Here is a 26,533-nt window from a genome sequence, read left to right as displayed (position 1 = left end):
GCTGCTGTCTGGTCCCGGCCAGAGGCTCGAGAACCAACTCACCAAGATAATGAGGCGCACCAACTGGGTGTAGGTGCGCTCCCCTCCTTTGCGCGTGATGATGTCCCATTTCTCCGGGGTGCAGACGATGATCTGGGTGGCATTGATTTCTTCCTTGCACAACTGGTGGTCACCAGTCAGCTCAGCCACAGTGATGCCGTAAGTGGCCAAGCGCTACAAGGAGGAAGAGAACCGACATTTAGTAACAAACGGCCCACACTTTTAAACAAGACAATTCGACATTCGTTTCAAAAACAGATCAAATGAAGTTCACCTCCTTGCCTAAAGCAGCACTGCTCCAGCAGCTATTCTGGCCCCAACCAAGTGATGTACCAGGGATTTTGAGTGTTCATTTCTGCCTTTTGATGTTGGCTTTAGTGCATTTTTTGGGGACTATTTAGGCCAACTAAAGTCCATTAAAATTTGGGCGAGCCATCAATATCATAAAATAATGAAGTAAACATAAAATATAGCTGGTCTTAGCACAACTGGTGACCTCCCCTCATCCCAGCTGTGCCCCACCTGTGCTGACCCGTGCGCATGTCTTCTGCAAATTCAGAAATAGCTCCTTACCTTTCCAAAGCTGCCCACCATCTCCTGCACTAAGGACCTCATGGGTGCGATGTAGATAATTTTGAAGTCATCGATGTTGATTGTCCCGTCAAGATTGATGTGCTTTCCGATCTCACGCAGCATGCACATCAAAGCCACGTTGGTCTTCCCTGCACCCTGGATTGTGAGAGGGAGTCAGGGCAGCAAACCCTCATTCTGGCTGACCCACCCCCAGCCCCTTCCCCACAGACCGCCCTCTAACAAAATACTCAGAAACAAAGCAGAGAGCAGCCTTTGCCTTCCAGGTGTTCTGGACTACAACTCGCACTAGAATTACTCTAGGGTAGGGATGAGAGAGCGGGGGGGGGAGGAGAGCCCACCGAAGGGCATCTGGGTGGGGAAAACTCAGGTGGACGAAGAGAAAGGCGACACTTGCCGTGGGCGCACAGAGTAGCAGATTCAAGTCCGTCTCGAGTGCAGCGCGGTAGAGCTTGCTCTGAATCCTGTTGAGGGTTTTGAACCCTTCGAATCCAGCCTGGGCGTATTTGGGGAGCTTCTCCACGGGAACTAGTTGCTGAGGAAGAGGATGGAGGGAGAAGAGAAACGACCATGAGGCCAAGTTCACAAAACAGAGGCCCAGAAGGGAAATGAGAGGGTGACTCACCTCTTCCGATCCAAAGGGCTTGGGCTTAAGGGCAGGGACGTGAACTTCCTCATAGCCTTTGCGCTGCTTGCGGAAAGAACCATCCGGCAGTTGGCATCGCTTGTTGGCCATGAAGTGGCTTCCTTGGGCAAACACGAGGTCCTCCAGGTCCAACACTTGCCGAGGAGCCAGCGCCTGGGATTGAAGAAGACAACCGGGGCAAATCTCACTGGAAGAGGACTTTAGATAGGGACAGAAAATTGAGGCACCAGCCAGCCTGCAGCTCCCTCAAACCACTACATTCCCCAAATTACCTCTCCTCCTTGGTCCAGATCCATGGTCTCTAGGTCAGTGTCCATGCGGGACTGACGGACGCGCTCCCTGCGACAGCGTTCTTCCTAAAAGAGGAAGACAAAGACAAGTTGGTTTAATCTTCATTCTAACAAGGAATGCCAGAAAGATCTTTTTTAAAAAAACAAAACCCTAAACAGCATTCTCATCTGAAGGGGGATTTTTCGGCTATGGGTGAGTGGGGGGGGGTCTCGGAAGCTTCTGTTTTGCCAATAGCAAATATTTGTGACTTTCAGTCAGTTAAGGCTATAATCTTAAATATCCTTCCCAAGGAATAAGCCCCAGTGAACTATCGGGGTCATTTTACAATTACAGCAGACAACTGCATAGTCACTCAATGTGTAGGGATGCAGAAACAAATGAGAAAAAAATGGTAGAGGTTAGAAGGCTGCAATATTAAATGAAGTCATTTGTTTTGTAAGTAAGTAAATCCTGCAAGTTTCTTAATGTAGTGATGCTATACACAGAAACTATAAGCTACGCAGCGCAGCTGTAAAGTCAATACTGGTTCTGGATTAACCTGCCTTGATGCAACCATACTTTTCACAAGATTCCTCCACTCGTCGTTACTATCAATTTCTTACCCGGATCAAATCTTCCTTCTCGGTTTCATGCAGCTGATACAGGAATTTGGACAACTCGGGGTCTGACTCCATCTTTCCCATAATCCTCTCCTTCTCAGCTTCACTCTGAGCACTTGCCAGGAGACTACAGTAGAGGACTAGCAAGAAAGCAAAGCAAAGCATCAATTGCACATGGCACAGCCAGGAAGAATGTTACCCAGGTAACACACTGTTTACTAATTATCGAGTGATTTATGCTGTGTTAAAAAATCAATTATACACACACACACACAAATAAAAATAAATGCTCACACAGGGAATATGCAGCATGCAGGCTAGTATTAATGCAAATAGGCCTCAACATATGACCAGTCACTAAGCAACCATTCAAAGTTAGGATAGACCTGTAAGGGGGGGCGGGGCGGAGGGCGGGGACCTATGATCTGGATTCCAATAGCTGGGGGAGGGGAATGTCACTGTATTCACTTGATGACCCCCACAAAAAAGTTCGTAAAATCAGGTCAGTCATGTGAGCGGCCCTCTTTACAACCCTTACGATTTACGATCGTGTTGGGCGGGCTCCCATCATGATCTTAATTCACAAACCAGCTGTATGAATTTTTTTTGCATATATTTTCCAAAGCTAAGTTTTTCCAAGCCTTTTTGGGAACACAACCGTATTTTTAAAATTCCTATACTGTCTTCCTCAATAGCGCCTAGTATTCCTGGCAATAAAGATTCGTTTTTAAATACGACAATCCCTTCAAAGGGGGGGGGAACCCTTCCAAGGGCACCAATGAACTATCTCCAACTCCCGGTTTAATTTCTAATTAAACTGAAAATTATATCTTCCTCTGGTAGGAACCATCTACTCCTGTTTTACTATTTGCTGTTTGGATGAGAGAGAAAAGTATGTGAGAAAGTCTGCATGAGGAACAGAAGGGTGTGTCATAAGGAGAGGTGGTCTGCTCCACTCCCAGAAATCAGTGCATGGGCGTGCCCACACGTGCACAATGAGGAGGTGAGATTCACAACAGAGGCAATATATTGCCAGCCAGCTTTGCATCTCATCTAACTTGCCCTGAAGAGCTTTCCTGCCCTGGACAGGATGCATCATTCTGTTTTCAATCATTCTGCATTTGCAGAATGTTCGGCAGGGAAGAGAGAAGCAGTGAGATCTCATCGGTGAGATCTGGAGATTAAAACATACGAGGAACGGTTGCAGGAATTGGGAATGGCTAGTCTAGAGAAAGAAGGACCAGGGATGACATGACAGCAGTATTCCAGTATTTGAAGGGCTGCCACAAAAAGAGAGTGGGTCAAGTTATTCTCCAAAGCACCAGAGGGCAGGACAAGAAACAACGGTTGGAAACTCATCAAAGAGAGAAGCAACCTGGAATTAAGGAGAAACTTCCTAACAGTGAGGACAATTAACCAATGGAACAGCTTGCCTCCGGAAGCTGTGGGCGCTCCATCCCTGGAGGCTTTTAAGAAGAGGCTGGACAGCCACTTGTCTCAAATTCTATAGGGTCTCCTGCTTGAGCAGGGGGTTCGACTAGAAGACCTCCAAGGTCCCTTCCAGCTCTATTCTGATTGATTGTTTTCAGAAGAGCAAAACAGATTCTTGAAAACTGAGCTGGGTGGGAAAACCCAACTCTCCTCGGCTACGTATCTCAAACGGCCTTTTGTGAGAAGAAGTCCATTCTTTCAAGTCCCAGGAAAGTAACATTCCACATTCCAACAACAAGAAATACTCACTCATCATTCTGTGTTGTCTCAGGACTTTAATAAAGTCGAATGTGTTAAAACCCAAGAGCAGGACCAGCTGATTCTCACATTCTCGGTCATCGCTGGCCGTCTGGGGGAGGAAGCGAGGAAAACGGAGAGAGCTTGCTGTCTGTTTGTAACGATTTCATCTTATCTGGAGAATTCAAACCATAGCAGGCCGGACAGAGCCACTCGGCAGTCAGCGAACAGAAACACAAGGCGCTGCCCTTGACATTTGCATTGACTGGCAGGTGCCCTTCAGGTGTTTGAGGCAATTTCACCAGCCCTCTTTGGAGGCCCCACTAGTTGCATGCAAACACGATGATTTACGGGGCTTCCCTGCCTAAACGAAAGTCTGTGGAGCTGGCAGAAGAGAATATTTGTAGCTCAGGGTTGAAAGGAGGGGTCCTAGGTGCTCTGAGCTTGGCTGCTTTCTTGCAGACGTTTCACTATCAAACTAGGTAACCTTATCAGTGCTAGAAGGGAGTAGGCTTTGCTCTTGGTTCCTTGAATACTCCCACCAATCCTGGCAGGGCAAGCCATTGGTATAGAAACAGAAGACAAACCCCACTCCCTTCTAGCACTGATGATGTTCCCTAGTTTGGTAATGAAACGCCTGCAAGTAAACAACCAAGCTCAAGAGAGCATCAAGGACCTCAACAGGTCTATGGAGCCCAGCAATACAAGATGGGAAGAAGAAGAATGAAGGTGAAGAATCGTGACTGGGAAGCCAAAAGACAAGGTTTCCTGATTCCCATTTCAGGCACCGGAAATTGGTGTTGTACTTCAGCGAAAGAATAGGGACAATGTCCTTCACCCTTTTGAATCGAGGGTTGAAAGAAATGGGATATTTTACATATGCGCATTTGCCAAGGTGTGTCAGATGGTATTAATATACATAATTTATTTTATCAAATTTATCTGCCATCAGTTCAGCCACAGGCAACTCCAGGCAGCTTCCAGACATTGAAATGCTGCATAAAACATTAGAACAGTAAATAAAGGTCTTAAAAGTTGACAACCATTAAACTAAGCAGGAGGGAGCAAAATGCGCAGAGAGAGAAGGTGGGGTGTTCTCTACTCGATCAGCCACCTCTGACATGCCACACCCTCACTGGGATCCCCCCCCCAGCCGGTTGGCACAGCCGTGTCTGCAAGGCCTTTCAGAAGGCCAAGAGGGCGAGGGCCGAACTGACCGGGGGTGGGGGGGGAGGCAACAGGTTATAGAGAGTGGGAGCCATGGCAGGGAACACACTTTTTCTTGAGCCGTAAATATTAAGCCAACTCCCCCCACGCAAAAGCAGGATCAGACCACCAGGGTCCGGCAAGCAGCGCACCTTCAAAATTTCCAGCACTTCGTCTGCCTTTTTCTGGGAGACGATGGCGTCGTCGTAGAAACGGCTCAGCTGGCGTTGGAGCCAGAAGGCGTCGATGTCCCTGGGGTGCAGGTCTTTCTTCTTGGAGCTCATCAGCTCACCGGAAGCCACCAGCTGGGGGGAAACACAGCGTTACTTGCGGCAGGAGCTTTGCTGAAAGCACAAATGCAAAGCCCGAATGGGACACCAATAGTAAGACCAGAGCCTCTCCAGTTCTCCCTGAACTAGACAGCACTGCAGGGAGTCCTCAACTTACAAGCTTTGCTTAGTGACTGCCGTAGCAACCCTGTCGTTGCGGGATCAAAATTCAACCGCGTTGGCAACGAGCATGCATTTATGACGGCTGCAGCGTACCGGGGGGTTGGGGGGGGTCACACCATCCCCTTTTGCGACCGTCCGGCGAGCAAAGTCAGTGGAGAAGCCAGATTCACTTAAGAATTGTGTTGCCAACAAAACCGTGGCCAGAAAGGCCGAAAAAGGGGGTGAAACTCACTAAACAACTGTCTTGCTTAGCAGTGGAAATTTAGCACTCCATCGTGGGCATAAGTCAAGGACTACCTGTATCTACTTTCATAGGAACAACGGATTCTCAAGTTATTCAGACCGTTCCCCGCTGTCAGGGAAAAGCTACGGGTGGCCAGTCTCCGATTTGATCAAACGGAAGCAAGCCGGTTTTCCCAGGGACTCACATTGGCCGAGAGGGTGCAGCGGACGACCGCTTCGTCGCCTTCCAGGTCTTCATCAGAAGCTTCATCCCGAACTTCGCCATAGACGTCCTCATCGCCCTCCTGTCGGTTCAGAATGGCTCTTACTTAATGGTCCCTTCCAGAGCAAGTCCTCTTTCTCCCAGGGACGGGACAAGCTTTGGAGAGGCCACTGACAAACGGGGGCATCGCTCAGGTAGCAGGAAACAGCACAATCCCAACGGGCAATCAAGGGTTTACGTGATGCTGAATCCTAGCTAGAATGGAGTAGGTTTCCCTAACCCAGGGGTAGGCAATCTTGGCTCTTTTGTGACTCGTGGACTTCAACTCCCAGAATTCCTGAGCCAGCCATGCTGAGGGGAAAGGGAGAGGTTTCCAAGTTAAGCTATGCTGGCTGAGGAATTCTGGGAGTTGAAGTCCATGAGTCATGAAGGGGCCATAGTTCCCCCATGCTGGCTCAGGAATTCTGGGAGTTGAAGTCCGGAGGTCATGAAGGGGCCATAGTTCCCCCACGCTGGCTGAGGAATTCTGGGAGTTGAAGTCCACGAGTCATGAGGGGGCCATAGTTCCCTCATGCTGGCTCAGGAATTTTGGGAGCTGAAGTCTGCAAGTCATGAAGGGGCCATAGATCCCCCACGCTGGCTGAGGAATTCTGGGAGTTGACGTCCACAAGTCACAAAAGAGCCAAGGTTGCCTACCCCTGGCCTAACCCAAAAGTTCAGAAAGCACTCATCCCAATTGCCTTTAATAAAAGGAAGTGTGGAAACTATACTGGTTTGTAGGTAAATCACATCACCCCAGATTGTACACAACAGGCATTTCAAACAGTGAGATAGAGAGGTTGCACATTGGAAAAGTAGACGGCAAGGATGTTATGACGGATGTGAACTCCGCAAGCTGAAATTTACCCAACCCTTAAGGTCACTGTATAATTTTGGATCAGCCAGTCTCTTTCTTAGTCTGATCCAGCTGATAGGATTGTGGGATGGGTAAACTGGAAACGGGTGATAGAAAGGCATACGCTGCCTTGTGCTCCTTGGGGGGAAAAGAGAGAACAACAATGCAGCCCATAAGCTCACTGATCCTTTAACAAGAAGAAATAAGCGACTATGCAACCTCAAACGAGGCCACACGCATAAATGTTAGGGGCCTCCTGGCATTCTGCAGCAGTCTCCGTGCTCACCTCTTCGTCAGACTCAAACTGTACATTCACGCCATACGTCTCATCAATGTTGTCATCTGCAAAGGAGAGCAAAAAGGTTTCGGTAAGGAGAAGCAGGTTGCAAGTAGCCCTTGACTTAGAACCACTCAGTGACTGTTCAAAGTTACAATGGCATTGAAAAAAGCAACTTGATCGTTTTTCAATTTATATACCGCCCTTTTCCCGAAGGACTCAGGGTGGTTTACAGGGCAAAATTAAAACAATGCAATATAAAAATTAAAATAAAATTAAATCAATAGCCCCAAAATTTAAAATTAGAATTTAAAAACCTTAAAACCCCTCAGTCCAGGCCAGCTAACTCAAAAAACCAGATTTTTAGGTCCCGGCGAAACGAACGAAGGTCGGGGGCGATCCAGAGTTCCACCGGCAATTGATTCTATAGGGCAGGCGCGCCCAGAGAACGCCCTCCCCCTGGGGATCGCCCGCCGGCATTCCCTGACTGGCGGGACCCTGAGGAGGCCCTCCCTGTGGGAGCGCACAGGACGATGGGAAGTTGATGCTGGCAGCAGGTGCTCCCTGAGATAATCCGGACCCATGCCATTTAGGGCTTTATAGGTCATCATCAGCACCTTGAATCTCACACGGAGACCAAAAGCTAAAAGGAAGCGAGGCTGCAGATTATACCCATATTCTGGATCTCCTTGTCTCCCCCATAATCTGTGATCTTCTTGCCCAGATTAACCAGTACATGGTAACGGGTGTCATCTGTCTGCCCCAGCAAGAGGTCGATTTCTTTTCGCCGTTCCTTGTCTCGCAGTTTCTCATTTTTCAGGACAGCCAGCACCTCATCGGCAGCTCCACAGAGAATGTCTCGAGGCTGCCAAAAAAAAAATTGATACCATGCCCCGTGTCCAGTTTAAGTGATGAAATCTTGAGAAAACTGACCCTACACCAGGGGTAGGCAACCTCGGCTCTTTTATGACTCGCGGACTTCAACTCCCAGAATTCCTAAACCAGCTGTGCTGAGGGGAAAGAGAGGTTTCCAAGCTGATCCATGCTGGCTCAGGAATTCTGGGAGTTGAAGTCCATGAGTCATAAAGTAGCCGAGGTTGCCTACCTCTGCCCTACACCATAGGACTCATTTGTGGGACTCCATGGCTATTTGCCCACCTTATATGCTCCAACACGAGGGGGCACACGTAGAAACACAATTAAGAGCTGGCTGCTTTCTTGGGCCTTTGATATCATATAGCATACTTCAGTTGTCGTGCCTCCGTCGGACCCTGAATCTGCGGAGGAAAGTGAGCTGGAACGGGACCCTATGGAGGTCGAGGGAGAGGTGCCTGTGGCTTCAGAGGGATGTGGGGAAGAGCAGGCCGAGGCAGGCCAGGGCCCTTCAGGATTGGGACAGGAGGAACAGGAGAGACAGAGCTCAGGCGATGAGCAAGGGCCACCCCCTCCTGATCCTAGAGCATGGAGAGAAGGAGGGAACAACGCAGGCAGGCAGGCTCAACTACTCGGGAGGAGAGCACCCTGCCCCTCTCCACAGGGCACATCTGGAGACTGAGAGTTAAGGAGACGCTGTGGGGAGGGGCATCTGTCGGGAACAAAAGCTGATTTCTTGGAGTTTTGTGTGCTGTTGCTGACCTTGGAAGCAACTCTCTGATCTCTTGTTCGGTGTTGTGACTTCTGCTTGGAAACCCTGAAACTCTGACCACTGGACTGGCTGACAAACTTGATTTGGTGTTCAGACCTCGGATTGAATTTTGGGTTCTCTTCTGAAACTGGTCAGGCAAGCTCGTATTTCCACAGACTCATTAGAGTTTGGATGTACATTTCATTCCTTGTTATCTACGTGGCCTTGAGTAAATTACTCTTCTAATCTAACTGTGTGAAACTACTTGCAGCCAGAGGCTGCTGAAGGTGTGTGTGTCTTACTTTGTTCTGGGGCTTGCCAGAAACGCGGGAACATTTAGGGAAAATTTGGAGCAATTAAAGGGTGATTTGAATTGCCAGCTGACTGCATTGCCTCTGTGCCATGCCCTTGGTCATCACGTTAATTCTGTTTGTTAGTTTATTATCTTAGTTCATTTTTAATAGTATGTTTTAATGTGGTAATTGTTGTATTATTTTTGTATGCCATGTTGTCTGAATTAGGGAGCCGTAAACATGTTTCAGAAAGCGATAAGCATTTGTGGAAATACAACATAATTGGAAGCAATTCTTTAATAATACTTCAGGTACACCCCTGAACAACCATGGTTAACAAAAATCCAAATAGAGTTCAAACACTAGGAATCGTATCTAAACATGCCTATAGAAAAAGACTTGATCAGGTTATCCATAAAAAGATAATAATAATGAGGCACCAGATTATTTTCTTTAGTATAGCAAGTGAATATTCAACATCTCAGGAAAAAGTGGATCTCCCAAAGACTGAAATAGCTTCGTTTTCACATTGCACCAAATGATATGTTCATTTCACTCAGCTGACAGAAACAGCAAAAAAAATAAAACGGTTGATCATTTTAAAGTGTCACTGTATCTCTTATTTATTTAAAATAATTTTTATTTTATATTTATTTAAAAATTTATTGGCCATTCAACTACAGTGGACGCTGCAGTAATGGTAAAGAACTTCACAAATTGATCTGACTGTATTTCTACCCAAGAGCTCAGTCATGGTCTCCCATAATTTCTGCCCGAAAGTGCAAATACTGGATGCAAAGTAGGGTAACTATGAAAGCTCACAAAGGACAAATGCAGCACCTGCTTTTCACTCACCTGATCCCCAAGAGCTGCCTGAATGAAGCTCAGTAAAACTTCATAGGTCTCCCGAGTCTCCTTCGTTTTGGGTTTATAGATAATTCCTACCATCTCATCAATACCCTCGGAAAGCAGAGTGTAGCCTTTCATCTTGTTTATGTCGTGCCTGTCTTCGTCACGTTTGCGCCTCCTAGAAAACCAGGAGGATTAGCTAGCAGTCAGAAAAGACCCAAGAAAATCTAACGTACAGTCAAGAAAGCTCATTCTGAGGTTTCGTGTTAGACACAGATGTGCATTTTCTCTCTGTCCCAATCATATTCTGATATGAACAGTATTTTAATTACTCTGAATTCAGTCCAGGATCCTCCTTCAGAACTGACCTGTAACTAGAAATCCATCTCTTTAAACATCCTTCCTATTCCCCTCCCCCTCTCCAATTCTTTTTTTAACAATATTCTTATGACAAGTTATTGAGACGTCTGTCCTCACTTTTGTATAAACTAAATTATCCTGATAAAAGTATCATCCAGCTATGTTTTATGACAAAAATGTATAGAGTTTGTTCTTCCATTAACCAATTGTGATTTTTTAAATACACATTCTTTACTGCTGACGGGGTAGCTGGTATCCCTATTATTCTATTTAGTAGCTATATCTGGTCAGTGTATTTTAAAATTATGAAGTCCTATCTCCCGGAGATCACCAAACCTAACCTTAACCCTTATCATCTCAAAGCACAACAACAATCTTCTTTTCCTATGTACTGAGGAACATTCTCATTAGTTCTTTATCTCAGTTTGAAATTTCCTCTGCCCCAGTCCTCAACTTCTATTAATTCAGATTGCCTAATCAGAATTGTTTCTTCAATGTCAAAAACCTCTAGCTGAGGACTTCCGGTGGCTCCGTGGCGCCGGAGACAGCCTTCCCGGGCTGCCCGCCGCCCAGCTGTGTGATTTTTCGCCCGAAACAGCGCCGATCAGCTGTTCGGGCGAATTTGAAGCCCCCTCCTCGGGAGAAGAGGAGGGGGTGAGCCCCCAGGTAGGGGTTGAGTTCTCCGGGGCCGCCTGAGCTTGGAGCTTGGGCGGCTGAAGGATCGAACTCCCCCGCAGCCTGGGCTGCTCCCAGCTGGCTAGCGTCTCTGCTCCGGACTTCATGGAGCAGAGCCAGGCGTCTGCGACCATCCCTGCTTGAAGGAGAGACTATGAAAGGAAAAGAGCAGGCAGAGCAGTACAAGAGGGAAAGATGAAGAGATGAAAAGGATTATTTTATTTTACTCTCGAGCTTGATGGACTTTGCTTAAAACTTAAAGTGAAAGTGCGACACAATTGTAAGTAAAAGATGGCGTCTAAACCTCCCCCTAGAACTTTTCGGAGTGCTGGAAATTCTCCGGTGCAACAACAATCATTACTGCAGGCGTTGCATTCTCCAGATGTAGTGACATCGAAGGATCTTGAAAAACATACCCAGTTAATTTTGGAGTCAATGGGTGTTAAATTTGCACAGATGGAGGAGAAATTGGAGAAATTGGAGCAGAGAATGGAAGAAAGGATGGAACAGAAACTTAGAGAGATGAAGGTAGACATTTTGTCCTCAGTGCATAAAATAGCTAAATGTGTGGAGGTGCTGGATGACAAAGTGGCAGAACTGACTCAAAAGAATGCTATATTAGAAGCAAAAGTATTGGAAATTGAAGATTTCAAAGACAAAATGGATAGCGAACTGAGTTTGGCCCAATTTTATCAGATGCAGTTTGCTGTTAGAATTAGAGGCCTAAAAGAGAATATTAAGGAAGATTTAAAGCAGCTGGTTTCTGAGGCTTTTGAGGTGGTATTGAACCATCCAGCATCTGAAATAAAACAAGGCATGGACAAAGTGTTTCGTGTGAACTCGTGGATTGCTAAACAGAGAAAGTTGCCTAGAGATGTGGTGGTTTATTTTGTAAAAAGGGAAATTAGAGATGAAGTTATACAAGCTGCCTATGATACTAAAGTTGTGATTGCTGGTCAAGAAGTTTTGGTTTTAAAAGAAATTCCTCCAAAGATTTTAAAGAGAAGGAAGGACTTTATATTTCTTGTGCAAGAGCTCAAGCAAAGGGATATAAGGTTCAGATGGGAGATCCCAGCTGGGTTGAGCTTCATGTATGAAGGCAAAAGGTACTGTTTGGGTACTGTGAAGCAAGCGCATGATTTTTACAATAATGTCTTAAAAGCAACCCCATCAACACTTTTGGAAGCTGCAGAGGGATCTGGAGAAGGAGAACATCAAGAGGATCAAGATGGACAGATAGACGAGAATGGTACAGGAGGAGATCAAGCTGCAACTCTTTTGGATGATCCTAGAGAACAGAGGGTGACGCGTGCTGCCTTAAAACGCTCAAAAAAGAAAAGAAGATAGGTCTAGTAGAAATCTATGGAACTTCCACAACATACTGATAGTCAAGTGGTAGTTGTGTTTTTAAGAGTTTTGGGATGATATGTATGGTAACAGAATCTTTAATTTGGAATTAATGGACAATTTACTACAGAGGAAGAGGAAGAAAGTTTTGTGGGTTAATGTGGGTTAATTTGTGTAAGAATTATCTATTATAGCCTATTTTGGCTAGAGAGGTTAATAGGGATAGGTGTTTGTGATGTGTAAATGAGAATATGTTTAGGAAATAGTGAATTGTGGAAGAACATAGATGGGAATGACGCTAGTTTTTTTTTATTTTAGTTCTTTATACATATTTAGTATTATTAAGGATTGGTTTACTCTATATAAGCTAGAGAGTGATGGATTTTAGAGTTTATAATTGTTAGTATATGATTGTTTATGATTGCTTTTTAGATATATACCTTGTATTTTGCTCTGGGAAGTCGGGGGGGGGGGAGGGGGGGAGGAGGGGAAGTAGGGGGGGGAGGCAGGGGAGGGAGGAGGGAGAGGGGGAGGGGGGAGGTAGGGAGGGGAGAAGGGAGGGGGAAGGGGGGGTTTTTTAAAGGAAAACTGTATTTTAAAACTTTTCAATAAAAAAAACAAAAAAAAAACCTCTAGCTGAACCTTGGAGAGTGAGGTTTTAGTGCATGCCAAAGCAGAGTTTTGCAGACTCTCTCAGAAGATGATCTTGAAATGTTTATAATTCTCATCAGCTGAAAATGCTATGCTGGCACACCAGCTTGCAACAGAAACCTCAGTATCATAAGCAGAAGATGCGATGAACTTGTCAAATGCATCTCATTCTAGAATTCAGTCAACTAAGTATGATATTAATGGGCAACAAATACACAATTCTTTGCTTACTTTGCTCGTCTCTCTTCCTGCATCTGGGGTTTGGTCCTTTGGGCCTTATCACCCATGCGGGTGCCCTCCAGCTTCCCAACCAACGACAAGACCTCTCCTGTAGGCTCATCACGTCTGGTCCGATCAATCAGAGACCGGTCAGCTTGAAGCACAAGATTAGAGTTCTGAAAGAATTGCAGCAGAGACAGACAAGAGAAAGAGGAAAGAGGGAGATCAGAAAGATGGTGAGTGATATACAACAATTTATCTCAAACATTTCCTTCTAACATTTGCAGTCAGGCAGTGCCTAAATTGATTACATTATAATTAAATTAAAGGCATTTTCTACTGTTGCCCTGAAATTAGTCAATCACCACCAAATCAGAAAAGCTGGTAGTGGGTTATGACAGGGTTTTTCAAACCTGGCAATTTTAAGTGAGGGTTGAAGTTTCAAAAACATCGGCTTAGACGACTGAATTGCACCTCGCGCTTGGCGGAAGAATCCACACCTAAGTTTCCCAATTGAGGGCTGAAGACATCCATCCCATTTATTATTGTTTTTTTTACTTATTGTGTTATTAATGTGCACTAGTTTTAATGTTTCCAAGCTGTCCAGAGTTGTCTCTGACAGGATGGGTGGCAGATAAATTTAATAAATAAGTACAGGTAGTCCTCGACTTACAAACACAACCGAATCCAAAGATTTCTATGGCTAAGCGAGCCAAAGTGAGTTTTGCCCCATTTTACCAACTTTCTTGCCAGAGTTGTTGGGTGAATCCCTGAAGCTGCGAGGTTAGCGCTACGGTCGTTACGTGGCTGCTGGAACAAAAACTGCCGTTGCAAAAGGGGATCCCGTGACCTGGGGACACTGCGGCCGTCACTGCGGCTCTCTACATGGGGCTGCCCTTGAGGACCACTCGGAGGCTTCAGCTGGTGCAGAATGCGGCCGCGCAAGTTGTGATGGGGGTTTCCCGATACTCCCATGTAACACCTCTACTCCGCGAGCTGCATTGGCTCCCGGTTGCCCTCCGGGTGAGATTCAAGGTGCTGGTGATGACCTATAAAGCCCTACATGGCTTGGGTCCGGGATACCTGAGGGAACACCTGCTGCCGGCATCAAGCTCCCTTCGTCCAGTGCGCTCCCACAGGGAGGGTCTTCTCAGGGTGCCACCGGTAAGAGATTGCCGGCGGACGACACCCAGGGATAGGGCCTTCTCAGTGGGTGCGCCTGCCCTTTGGAACCAGCTGCCAGTGGAGCTTAGGACTGCCCCCGACCTCCGTTCATTCCGCCAGGGCCTGAAGACCTGACTCTTCGAGCTCTCTGGCCCAGGCTGAGGATTTTAATTTTAGTTTTAATCTTAATTTTAACTGGGGTTTTACTTATGCAGGGATGAATATAATTTTTTTTAATCTGTTTTTAACTCTTGTATCTCTGTTTTTTAATTACCCTGTAAACCGCCCTGAGTCCTTCGGGAAAGGGCGGTATATAAATGTAATAAAATAAATAAATAAAATAAATAAATACGAACCAATTGCCAAGCGCCCGAATTTCGGTCGCGTGACCACCGGGACGCTGCAACGGTCGTAAGTGTGAAAAACAGCCACGATCCCCTTTTTTCCCCCTCCCCACTACCGTCGTAACCTCGGTCACTAAACGAGTGGTCGTTAAGGCGAGGACTACCTGCCAAGCCTAGGGAATCTGCGTCCCGACTTCCAGGCTGCCCTGAGGAGAGGCCGCTTTCCCGGCACGACGCCTGATCCTCATCCCCAGCCTTGCCCTCCCTTCTCGGCCTTGCCCTTCCCCGCGCTGGGCTCGGCCGGCTCCCTCGACGTCACCCTCGCGGGGCCCAGGAGGAGACCCAGCCCGGGAGAGGCGGCGCCCTCGGCCCGTGGAAGCGGGACCCCCACCCCGGCGGGTTTCGCCGCCTGCTCGCCCGGCCCGAGGAGTCCCGCGGCCGGCCCCGCACTCACCGCCTTGTACTCGTACTGCAGGCTCCGGGCGGTCACGTCCGCCATGGCGGCTGGGCGGAGGCCTCCCCGGCTCGGCTGGCCCTTCTCCGCGGCCGCTCGCTCGCCTTCTCCGGCCCACCCGGCTCTCTCTCCCTTCCCGAGCGACGCTTCCCGCACGCAGAGGGAGAAAGCAGAAACTTTTCGGATCTTCCGGTTCCGGGTCAGCTCCGGAAGTCCTTCCTCTCTTTCAAAAAAAAAGGCTCTTTCCGGAAGAGGGAGCGTGACGGACGGATCCTAGAGGGGACGTGCTTTTGCGAGCGCACCGGACGTGCGGGTTCTTTTCGACGACTCCGCTTTCCCCCCTCTGAAAAGGGACAGCGGTGATAACAAAATAGCAGAGTCGGGAGGGACCTTGGAGGTCGTCTAGTCCAGCGTTTCCCAACCTTAGGAACTTGAAGATGCGTGGACTTCAACTCCCAGAATTCCCCAGCCAGCATAGCTGGCTGGGGAATTCTGGGAGTTGAAGTCCACGCATCTTCAAGTTCCTAAGGTTGGGAAACGCTGGTCTAGTCCAACCTCCGGCTCAGGCAGGAAAAAACTATCTCATTTCGGACAAGACTCTTCTTCAAAGCCTCCAGAGATGGAGCACCCACAACTTCTGGAGGCAAGCCCTTCCACTGGTTAATTGTTCTTCTTCCTAAATGAATAATGGTAATGAATCGGGTTGCCTTTGCGGCACAAAGTGTGACACGGGGGCGACGGGCAACCGAGCCCCCCTCACCCAGGCATCCTCCTCGGGGAGAGAAGTGGAATTGTTCAGCAGACCGATAAAATCTGTGCCCTACGCACAGTCACCCATGCGCTCGTGACCTCCCGGATAGACTACTGCAACGCTCTCTACATGGGGCTGCCCTTGAGGACTACTCGGAGGCTTCAGCTGGTGCAGAATGCAGCCGCACGAGTTGTGATGGGGGCTTCCCGATACTCCCATGTAACACCTCTGCTCCGCGAGCTGCATTGGCTTCCGGTTGCCCTCCGGGTGAGATTCAAGGTCCTGGTGATGACCTATAAAGCTCTGAATGGCTTGGGTCCGGGATATCTGAGGGAACACCTGCTGCCGGCATCAAGCTCCCTTCGTCCAGTTCACTCACACAGGGAGGGTCTTCTCAGGGTACCGCCGGTCAAGGATTGCCAACGGGCGATCCACAGGGGGAGGGCGGTCTCTGTGGGCGCGCCTGCCCTATGGAATCAACTGCCAAGGGAACTCCGGACAGCCCCCGACCTTCGTTCATTTCGCCGGGACCTAAAAACCTGGCTCTTTGAGCTATCTGGTCTGGACTGAGGGGTTTAATGTTTTTAAATTGCGATTTAATTTTTGTGGCTAGACTTAACTTAATTTATTTTAATTTTATATTGGATTGTTTTTAAATTTTGCCTTGTAAACCGCCCTGAGTCCTTTGGGAATAGGGCGGTATATAAACCGAATGAATGAATGAATGAATGAATGAATGAATGAATGAATAACAGAAAATTCCTCCTTATTTCTAGGATGGATCTCTCCTTGATTAGTTCCCACATGTTACTTCTTGTCTGCTTTTGGGTGCTTTGGAGAAAAGGTTCACCCCCTCTTCTACATAACCAAAGAAGAGGAGGTCAACTTATTTCCCAAAGCACCAGAAGGCAGGACAAGAAACAAGGGATGGAAACTAATCAAGGAGAGAAGCAACCTGGAATTAAGGAGAAACTTCCTAACAGTGAGGACAATTAGCCAGTGGAACAGCCTGCCACCAGAAGTGGGTGCTCCATCACTGGAGGCTTTTAAGAAGAGACTAGACAGCCACTTGTCTCAATCTGTATAGGGTCTCCTGCTTGAGCAGAGGGGGTTCAACTAGAAGACCTCCCAAATCCCTTCCAGCTGTATTCTGATTCTTTGTGACAGCTCCTCAAATATTGGAACACTGCTATCATGTCACCCCTAGTTCTTTTCACTACCTACCAGTTCCTACTACAAAAACATTCAATGTATGTAGCCTCCAGTTCCCTAATCATCTTTGTTGCTCTTCTCTGCATTCTTTCTAGAAGAGTTGATGATGCCTAGTTTGGTAATGAAATGTTTGCAAAACAATAACAGCAACCAAGCTTAGAGAGCAGCAAGGACCTCTCACTTAACATGTTTTTTATATTGTGACCAAAACTGAATGCAATATTCCATCCAAGCTGAAATCTTCTCCAGCTTGAAAATAGGAGCGCTCTCCCAGTGATTCTTCCCAGCCCTGCTTTGCTTTCGCTTAATGAATTAAGTGTCCATAGCTCTGATTTCTAAGGGACGCGGTGGCTCAGTGGGTTAGGACGCTGAGCTTGTCGATCAGAAGGTCGGCAGTTTGGCGGGTCGAATCCCGAGTGCCGCGTAACAGAGTGAGCGCCTGTTACTTGTCCCAGCTTCTGCCAACCTAGCAGTTCAAAAGCACGTAAAAATGCAAGTAGAAAAATAGGGACCACTACGGTGGGAAGGTAACAGCGTTCCGTGCGTCTTTGGCATCTAGTCACGCCAGCCACATGACCACGGAGACGTCCTCGGACAAGCGCTGGCTCTTCGGCTTTGAAACAGAGATGAGCACCGGCCCCTAGAGTCGGAAACGACTAGCATGCATGTGCGGGGGAACCTTTACCTTTACCTTAGCTCTGATTTGTGTTCTTCATGTACATATTTCTTTCCTTGTAAGGATTGGGTAGAACAACCCAGGTGGCCAGAAAGGCCCAACAGAGACATCACTTCCTCAGGGTCTTGCGGAAGAACAGGGTAGAACAACGGCTAATGACCTTCTTTTACCAGTCTACTATAGAGAGCATCCTCTCGCACTGTCTTGTGGTTTGGTATGCTGTTCTGACAGCCGCGGATAGGAAAGTATTACAGAGGGTGGTGAGCACAGCATAAAACATCGTGGGCTGTCCCCTGACACCACTGGATGACCTCGCCAGGGCTCGTTGCCTTGGAAGAGTGAGAAAGATTCTCAGGGATGACTCACACCCTGGACAGTATCTCTTTACTCTCCTACCATCAGGTAGGAGATATAGGAGTATAGCCAGCCGTACCAACAGGCTGAAGAACAGCTTTTATCCATGGGCTGTTAGGCTCTTGAACGGGAAATAATTTTATAAACTTTATGCATGATTGACTTGCGAGGCCGGTGTGTTGTGCAATTAGCTCACGTGGTGTAATAAGAGGGAGGGTTTGTTGTCACTGTGAGTTGGGGGTGGGGGCACGAAGGGAGCCTCAGCCAATCTCAACGTATACATGGTTGTACTTTGACAACAAAAGGTTCATTCAACAGCCTAACCACTCAATCATGAAAAGATGGGAAAGCTGTTAACGTTACCTAGGTCTCAGCAATAAATGTCTCTTTGGAAGGAGTAGGAAAGGGCAAGAACAAGGCTCAGTTCAACCACTTGTAAATGCAAGAACTAAAAGAAAGAGGAACCGGACCTGCAGAATAAGACAATCCAACCAGCTTAACTCTCCTGCCTTTCCCCGCCATCCTTGCATGGTAAAAGACTCCTGGCCTTGGATGTGGAGGGTCCCAGTAATACAGGTGAGATTTGGAAATTAAAAAAAATCTGAGAAGAATCAGAGCAAACTGTTCCCATAGCGCTGCAAAAACAAGCAAGCAAGTAAACAACTCCTAAAATCTTCTCTGGATGTGACAGCATAGCTGCTGGGATTGATGGGATCCGTTCTGACTCTTGAAGCCCAAGGATGTGGACAAAAGGTTTGTGGTTATGTGCTTATTTGCTATTTTATCTCATCCCTTTCCTGGCTGATTCTATCTAGCTTGAAGTTCAGATACGTTCAGAATATGTCAATACATATTCCTTGTGGAAGGGGCAATGTGAAAAAGGTGTGCCTCAATCTTACAAAAACCAGATGCTTGGTTTGTAATAATTGCCCATTTATTCACATCCTCTTTCTAAAGAAGGTATTCGAGATAATAATGGCTGTAGAACTGCAGATGCATCTGGAAGAAACATCTTGGATTTAGGTCTAGTTATTGCCTTAATTAGGGACGCGGTGGCTCAGTGGGTTAGGACGCTGAGCTTGTCGATCAGAAGGTCGGCAGTCTGGCGGGTCGAATCCTGAGTGCCGCGTGAGCGCCTGTTACTCGTCCCAGCTTCTGCCAACCTAGCAGTTCGAAAGCACGTAAAAATGCAAATAGAAAAATAGGGACTACTACGGTGGGAAGGTAACAGCGTTCCGTGCGCCTTTGGCGTCTAGTCATGCCGGCCACATGACCACAGAGACGTCCTCGGACAAGCGCTGGCTCTTCAGTTTTGAAACGGAGATGAGCACCGGCCCCTAGAGTCGGAAACGACTAGCATGCATGTGCGAGGGAACCTTTACCTTTATCTTTATTGCCTTTATTGGCCTTGATCGGCTAATGAATGATCTTCATAAGAAAGAAGTTTCCATTCTCCTTGATTTTTCAGCAGCTTTGATCCCATTTACCAAGAGATCCTTCTATACCAGCTCCCCATCAGTTCTCATGGGGATGCTTTTTGGAGGTTGCCAGATGATCAGACAGGTGGTAACCCAAATTGCTAACTTGTGACCTGATAGATAGAGCATTTTCCTAATAATAATTCTCCACTTATAGAAGCATTTCACTGTTCCATTAGACTGGATCTGTTTATCTACACCTCTAGCTAACTAGTCCCACTATTGCTCTGCCTTTGTTTTTAGATGTTTAATTATTCATTTTAATGACAAGCTTTTCATTCATTTTAGCTGAACTTCCACTTCCACTTGGCCAAAAAAGCTATTTTGATCTGTTCTGGAAAAAAAAAAGAAAGAGCATGTTGCAAATGTTGTAAATAGAAAATAAGGAACTGAATCTTCTGAGAAAACCCATTAATGAACTTAAAAGTGTGTCCATCATTGAGAGGGGCCGTGGTCTAACTCTGCAAGCCACGGGTTATCTGATCCTCTGTGTACTTGCTCAGATGCTATGTTTGATTATCCCAGTTGGGCAACCAAGCATGGAGAAGATAGGAATCTTAATGAAGCAGAGTTCTTTGAGGACATGTCACACTGACCTCTTCCAAGTGGGCAAGGTCTGTTTGTGTGTGTGTTCCACGGTACCATCACTTCCTTTGTAGTGGGACTGAAATACACTCCTAACATTCTGTCAGAGACTCTGTTCCAGGAGGCTGATGACTTGTTTACAGCAGATATATTTTTAGACATAACCAAAAGGCCTCAATTCACCAGTAGCTAGTATGTCAGAAGAACTAAGACCCTTTGTTGCATTGTAATATTACAACAAATGCCATTGACCTAGAAAACTTACAACCAAGACCATAGCCAAAGTAGTCGTAGTCTTATACTCAGAAAAGTCAAATTGGGAACTTATGCAAAAGAATAAAATGGGTTCTTCTTTGTCTTCCTTCCCCATTAATTTGTTCAGCTATATAAGGGGTCTCCAAACTTGGCAACTTTAAGACTTGTGGACTTCAACTCCTCCTGGCTGGGGAATTCTGGGAGCTGAAGTCCACAAGTTTTAAAGTTTCCACGTCTAGAGACCCCCTGAGCTACATGGATCTTTCTGCAAGACTTAAGTTGTGTTGGCAAGCATATATCTGTATGGTGAGTCTATCTTTGAGGGCATTTGAAGGTGAGATACAATGAGCAGGAATGATCACTCCTAACACTCCTCCTCTGGACCAATTTCCCAGCCCAAATCTTGTAATTCTCAACTTTTTTCTCCCCAGAGACACACAATAAGAATTGCTGTTTGCTGTTCTTTCCTCAAAGGGACTGCTGGTGAGGAGATTCCAATCAAAAATAAAACATCCCTAACTCCCCCCCTGTTGATTCACAGTGGGAAATTCCAAATGTCTGCAGGCACATTTTATTATTATTTTTTTAAAAAAATATCCGTCTATGACCCTAAATGGCTCTGGTTACAGTAAAAATATTATACAGTTAAAATATTATAATAGATGATAGATGATGCTGCAGATGATAGGTGATACATAGAAGATAGATAGATAGATAGATAGATAGATAGATAGATAGATAGATAGATAGATAGATAGATAGATAGATAGATAGATAATGATAGATGATAGATAGATTGATAAATTGATAGATGATAGATAGATAGATAGATAGATAGATAGATAGATAGATAGATAGATAGATAATGATAGATGATAGATAGATAATGATAGATGATAGATAGATAATGATAGATGATAGATAGATAGATAGATAGATAGATAGATAATGATAGATGATAGATAGATAGTGTGTCAGTCACATACATTACAGATAGATAGATAGATAGATGATAGATAGATAGATAGATAGATAGATAGATAGATAGATAGATAGATAGATAGATAGATAGATAGATAGCAGAGAGTGAAGTAATGCAAATCCTAAAACATAGTAGTAAACATTTAAAGAAAATAACTATGGGCTTATAGTTGGAGTAGAGCGTGTTTCATCTTCAGTGGAGGCAAAGACTGTTTTCTGCTATTGTGAATTCCACTCTCTGGCAACACGCTGAGTGAAGAAGTATCTGCTTTTATTAGTTCTAAATTTATCAACTGTACTTCAAGATGGATAAGGCAAAAAGGACATGATTAAAGGTCTCCAGATAGTTTTCAAGGACATTCTTAATTTGGAAGGGTAGCAGAATTAGTAGGCAGCCTAGTTGTGGGCAGACCAAGATATCTAGCATAGGGGGCACCTGGAGGGGAAGGATGGATTACGGGGATTAAAAAATAGGGCTACCATCTGACACTTTCATCTGCACAGAAGGAGAACGTTCTGAAATTTGTGTGCCTAATAGAAGAGAAAGGAGAAAATGGGCTGCAATGCTCTGGTTGGCTTTTACGTTATTTGCAATAGATGGCAAAAGATAACTCAATTTTAGAATGACTCTTGAGCTGATAAATTACAGGCAGTCCTCGACTTACAACAGCTCACTTAGTGACCATTCAAAGTTGCAACAGCACTGAAAAATGTAACTTAGGACTGGTTTTCACTGTTACAACCATTTTTCACATTTATGATGGTTGCCGCATTCCCCCCATGTTCACGTGATCAAAATTCAGATGCTTGACAGCTGACTCATATTTATTGATCAGTGTCTCGGGGTCACGCGGTCCCATTTTGCGACCTTCTCACAAGCAAAGTCAAGGGGGAAGCCAGATTCACTTAACAACCGTGTTCCTAACTTATCAACTGTAGTGATTCACTTAACAACTGTGGCAAGAAAGGTTGTAAAATGGGGCAAAGCTCGCTTAACAACTGTCTCGCTTAGCCACAGAAATTTTGGACTCAATTGTGGTCATAAGTTGAGGACTACTTGTATTTCCCTCCCATACACTCACACACACACACACACACACACATACACGGTGCAATCCAAGGATAGGACGAGAGTTGTTCAATATTCTCTTACATCACTAACTACATCTGGTTTTATCAAAACATTAACGTGAGAAAGTCTTGTGTGTTATCATAGATGTCCATTATGGAAGACTTTAAATTGTTATGTAAATTCTTCCAAATAGTCTTCCAAGCTTTGAGCACAAGATAAGAAGCTTAGTGCCCATGAAAACACCTATAGATTCCACATCCGTAGGCATACTTTAATACTGAATTTTTTTAAAAAATGTGATAGGATGTCAGAAAGAATGCACTCCTAAAGTAAACATCTGCCTTCCAATGCAGTCCTTTATCTCAAGATGGCAAAACAGTTAAGCTGTGTGTGTGTGTTTTTTAAGTCTTCGTGTTATTTCCAAGTTTGTATCTAGAACAGAGATGGCCATCCTTGGTAAGTTTGAGACTGCTAGACTTTGAGATTGTGATATGGCTGGCTGAAGAATTCTGTGAGTTGGTCCACAGGTCTTAAAATTGCCAAGGTTGGACACCCCTGATCTAGAGGGTAACCAGGTAGCCAGTACTATCCTTGAAACCAGTGCCTTTTGCTTGCCACCCATCAATAGGGGAGGCATGACAGCAGTATTCCAGTATCTGAGGGGCTGCCACAAAGAAGAGGGGGGTCACGTTATTCTCCTCCAAAGCATGAGAAGGCAGGACAAGAAACAATGGTTGGAAATTGATCAGAGAGAGAAGCAACCTAGAATTAAGAAGAAACTTCCTGACAGTGACGACAATCAACCAGTGGAACAGCTTGCCTCCAGAAATTGTGAGCACTCCATCACTGGAGATTTTCAAGAAGAGACTGGACAGTCACCTGTCTGAGATGCTATAGGGTCTCCTGCTTGAGCAGGGGGCTGGACTAGAAGACCTCCAAGGTCCCTTCCAGCTCTATTCTATTCTATACACCTTCTCCTTTCATAATCCTTCACTAATGATTTTCTAAAGATGAAAGGATGGCCAATAATGTATTCCCATAACAACCATGTCCTTTTAAAGCTGAATGTTCAGTTTTGATGTTCTTGAAAACAAAATTCTTTATTTTTAGTAGGAGAGGACATTTTTAGCCAGTACTCTAGCGCTTTCTACCTTACTGGTGAAGTGGACAACAGAAACATTTTCAGAGAGAATGGAAACAGAAGGGGCAAAATGATTTGAGAAATATTTGAGGGGCTGTCACGGATAAAAAGGGGTCAACCTATTCTCCAAAGCACCTGAGATCAGAACAAGAAGTAACAGATGGAAGCTTAACCTAGAACTAAGGAGAAATTTCTTGACAGTGAGAACAATTAACCAGTGGAACAGCTTGCCTCCAGAAGTTGTGGCTGCTCCATCACTGGAGGCTTTTAAGAAGAGATAGGCAGCCATCTGTCCAAAATGGTATAGGGTCTCCTGCTCAAGTAGCGGGTTGGACTAGAAGACCTCCAAGGTCCCTTCCTACTCTATTATTCCGTATTCTTAAAAAGTTATGGTAATAGAACTTTTTTTAAGCCTCGTGTGAAATAAGGTAGAGAATACAAATAAGATGCCACTTCTTAGAAACTCCTTTCCAGAATCCCCAAGTTGATTAAAGTAGCCAACAGTTATTTACTAGAGGGTATAAAATGAGTCTCTCTCTTGGTGAAGCTCAGCTTGTCCAGGTATAGATCACTTATCCTTCTAGGGTGGTGTAAGAGAGTAAGGAAGATGACCTGGATGGAGATACACAGGGACTGTCACTTTGCGCTAAAGCATCTTTTGAGATTTCATTCAACAGCAACTCGGGGAGTTGCCCTCCCTAAGTCAACGGAGTATAAGAAGGGGGAGATGAGGCAGAACAACCAGACTGGCAAGATTTGGTTATTGTAGCCAATTTCAATCAAAGTCAACTTTGTACCTCTTTTACTCCCTTTCAAAATAGGCTGAAGGTCTTGTCTTTGTTGGCGGAGACACCTTCCAACTCTCACAGTGCACCACTGTCCGTTGAAAACAGAGTTGTTATCTTGCTGCAACACCAACCGCAGGCAGATTCGTCATATGTTCCATCAATCATTGCATGGATGGGAGATGCCCCCTACCACTTACAGGCTAGAACAGCTCCTTCTCTGTCGCCCCCTCCATTTATACTGGTAAAAGTATGAAGTGGAGTCTCCTCTGGGCTCTGGATGCCAGGGGAAACATTTGGGATATCCAGTCTGGTGGAAGGGCCCCCCCAGAATCAAAGAGACTGTGGGAGAATGCAACAGACATGGAGGTCCCCACAACTGCTTTACCACTTTCATCTGCAGTGCTGAAAGTCTGTCCGCAGGAACTGCCACTGCTATAAGGGACTCGCACATCTCAGGATAAATAGGATTGTAAGTTTTCTGAAACGGAGGAGGCCACAGAGCAGACAAGGGAAAGGAGAGGCTGTCTTGGCCTCCTCTACTTTGGAGCTGCAGAATTGATGATGTAGGATGCAGAAAGGCTCTGAAAGCGATGATGAAACTCCAGACTGAACAGCAGGATAACAGAGTAAGAGAGTTGGGAGGGACCTTGGAGGTCTTCTAGCCCAGCCCCCCCCCCCCGCTTGAGCAGGAGACCCTATACCATTTCAGAGAAGTGACTGTCCAATCTCTTCTTGAAAGTCTCCCACAACTTCGGAAGGCAAGCTGTTCCACTGGTTAAGGAAAGTTTCTCCTTAATTCCAGGTTGCTTCTCTCCTTGACTAGTTTTCATCCATTCTTTCTTGTCTTCCCTTCTGGTGCTTTGGAAAATGGGTTGGCCCCTTCTTCTTTGCAGCAGCCCCTCAAATATTGGAACCCTGCTATCATGTCACTCTGAGTCCTTTTTTTCACTAGACTAAAAGGTAAAGGTAAAGGTTCCCCCGCACGTGCGTGCTAGTCGTTTCTGACTCTAGGGGCCGGTGCTCATCTCCGTTTCAAAACCGAAGAGCCAGCGCTTGTCCGAGGACGTCTCCGTGGTCATGTGGCCGGCATGACTAGACGCCAAAGGCGCACGGAACGCTGTTACCTTCCCACCGTAGTGGTCCCTATTTTTCTACTTGCATTTTTACGTGCTTTCGAACTGCTAGGTTGGCAGAAGCTGGGACGAGTAACAGGCGCTCACTCTGCTACGCGGCACTCGGGATTCGACCCGCCAAACTGCCGACCTTCTGATCGACAAGCTCAGCGTCCTAACGCACTGAGCCACCGCGTCCCTTTTTCACTAGACTAGACATACCCAATCCCTGCAATTGTTCCTAGTATGTTTTAGCCTCCAGCCCCCTAGAAAAAAGGAGGGGGAAGCAAACCGCTCATTTGTAAAGCTGAATTACAGGATCTGTCTAGCAATCTAGGGAAGTGGGCCAGCACAAGAAGAGAGCAGGGGATCTAGTTCATTTTCATGGCCCTGACCTGGAATTTTCTGGGCATCCAGGAGGGGAAAGTGAAATTAAGAGGGAAAGTGGGGTAGAGATTAAAGTTGGCCTCGATGAAAAGGGCTCTAATTACCTGCCTCGTTAGGCCTGTTCTCCAACTCGGCCTTCCTGTACGTGCTGCTTACTACCTGAATTGAACTTAGACTGTTATGGCCATGCTGGCTGAGGATGAGAGGAATTGTAATCCAACACCCCTGGGGGTGGCCAAGTTGAAGAAAATGGCCTTGGTAGAGAGGAGGTTTGGTGGGGGATTTTTTCCTCCTCCTTTTTTTGAGAGCTTCTGCTCTGATGATTAAAAACAGGTGCGTTTTTTTCTTCTCTCTGTCTGCTCCAAACATCTGCAAATTCATCTTTCCAGGATCATTATTCATTAATTAATTCCAACCATCTCGGGTATCTGAGCCTGAATGGTTCAGATGAAATTAAGACTATGGTTGGCTGCTTATAGCCTTCAACCAAAGCAAGATCTGGGCTAAGAAAATACTCAAAGCTGACATGGTCTTCAGAAAGGAAAAAAAACAACACAAAAAAAACTATTTGGGAACCCTAATTTTTCCCCAC

At 45.9% G+C, this 26,533-nt stretch overlaps 1 protein-coding gene across 1 annotated transcript in view; it reads right to left on the bottom strand.

Annotated features, from left to right (window-relative positions):
* SNRNP200 (small nuclear ribonucleoprotein U5 subunit 200) overlaps positions 1–15,342 on the bottom strand; it is a 46,325-nt gene extending 30,983 nt beyond the window's left edge. Inside the window, exons 1-14 of the mRNA XM_081333680.1 lie at positions 15,150–15,342; positions 13,200–13,363; positions 9,942–10,113; positions 7,842–8,034; positions 7,179–7,234; positions 5,981–6,079; positions 5,253–5,405; positions 3,907–4,006; positions 2,170–2,306; positions 1,549–1,632; positions 1,256–1,429; positions 1,028–1,165; positions 613–768; positions 43–213 (exon numbers count right to left, since the gene is read on the bottom strand). Coding sequence (XP_081189806.1) covers positions 43–213; positions 613–768; positions 1,028–1,165; positions 1,256–1,429; positions 1,549–1,632; positions 2,170–2,306; positions 3,907–4,006; positions 5,253–5,405; positions 5,981–6,079; positions 7,179–7,234; positions 7,842–8,034; positions 9,942–10,113; positions 13,200–13,363; positions 15,150–15,194 — 1,842 coding nt within the window. The 5' untranslated portion in view covers positions 15,195–15,342. The remainder of the gene's footprint in view (positions 1–42; positions 214–612; positions 769–1,027; positions 1,166–1,255; positions 1,430–1,548; positions 1,633–2,169; positions 2,307–3,906; positions 4,007–5,252; positions 5,406–5,980; positions 6,080–7,178; positions 7,235–7,841; positions 8,035–9,941; positions 10,114–13,199; positions 13,364–15,149) is intronic.
* Between the last annotated feature and the right edge of the window lie 11,191 nt (positions 15,343–26,533).

The sequence above is a fragment of the Vipera berus genome (assembly GCF_964194415.1).
Source record: "Vipera berus genome assembly, chromosome: 8".
In the NCBI taxonomy this organism is placed as follows: domain Eukaryota; kingdom Metazoa; phylum Chordata; class Lepidosauria; order Squamata; family Viperidae; genus Vipera; species Vipera berus.
Note: the sequence above shows the minus strand (reverse complement) of the source record. Positions and strands in the feature narration are given on the sequence as shown.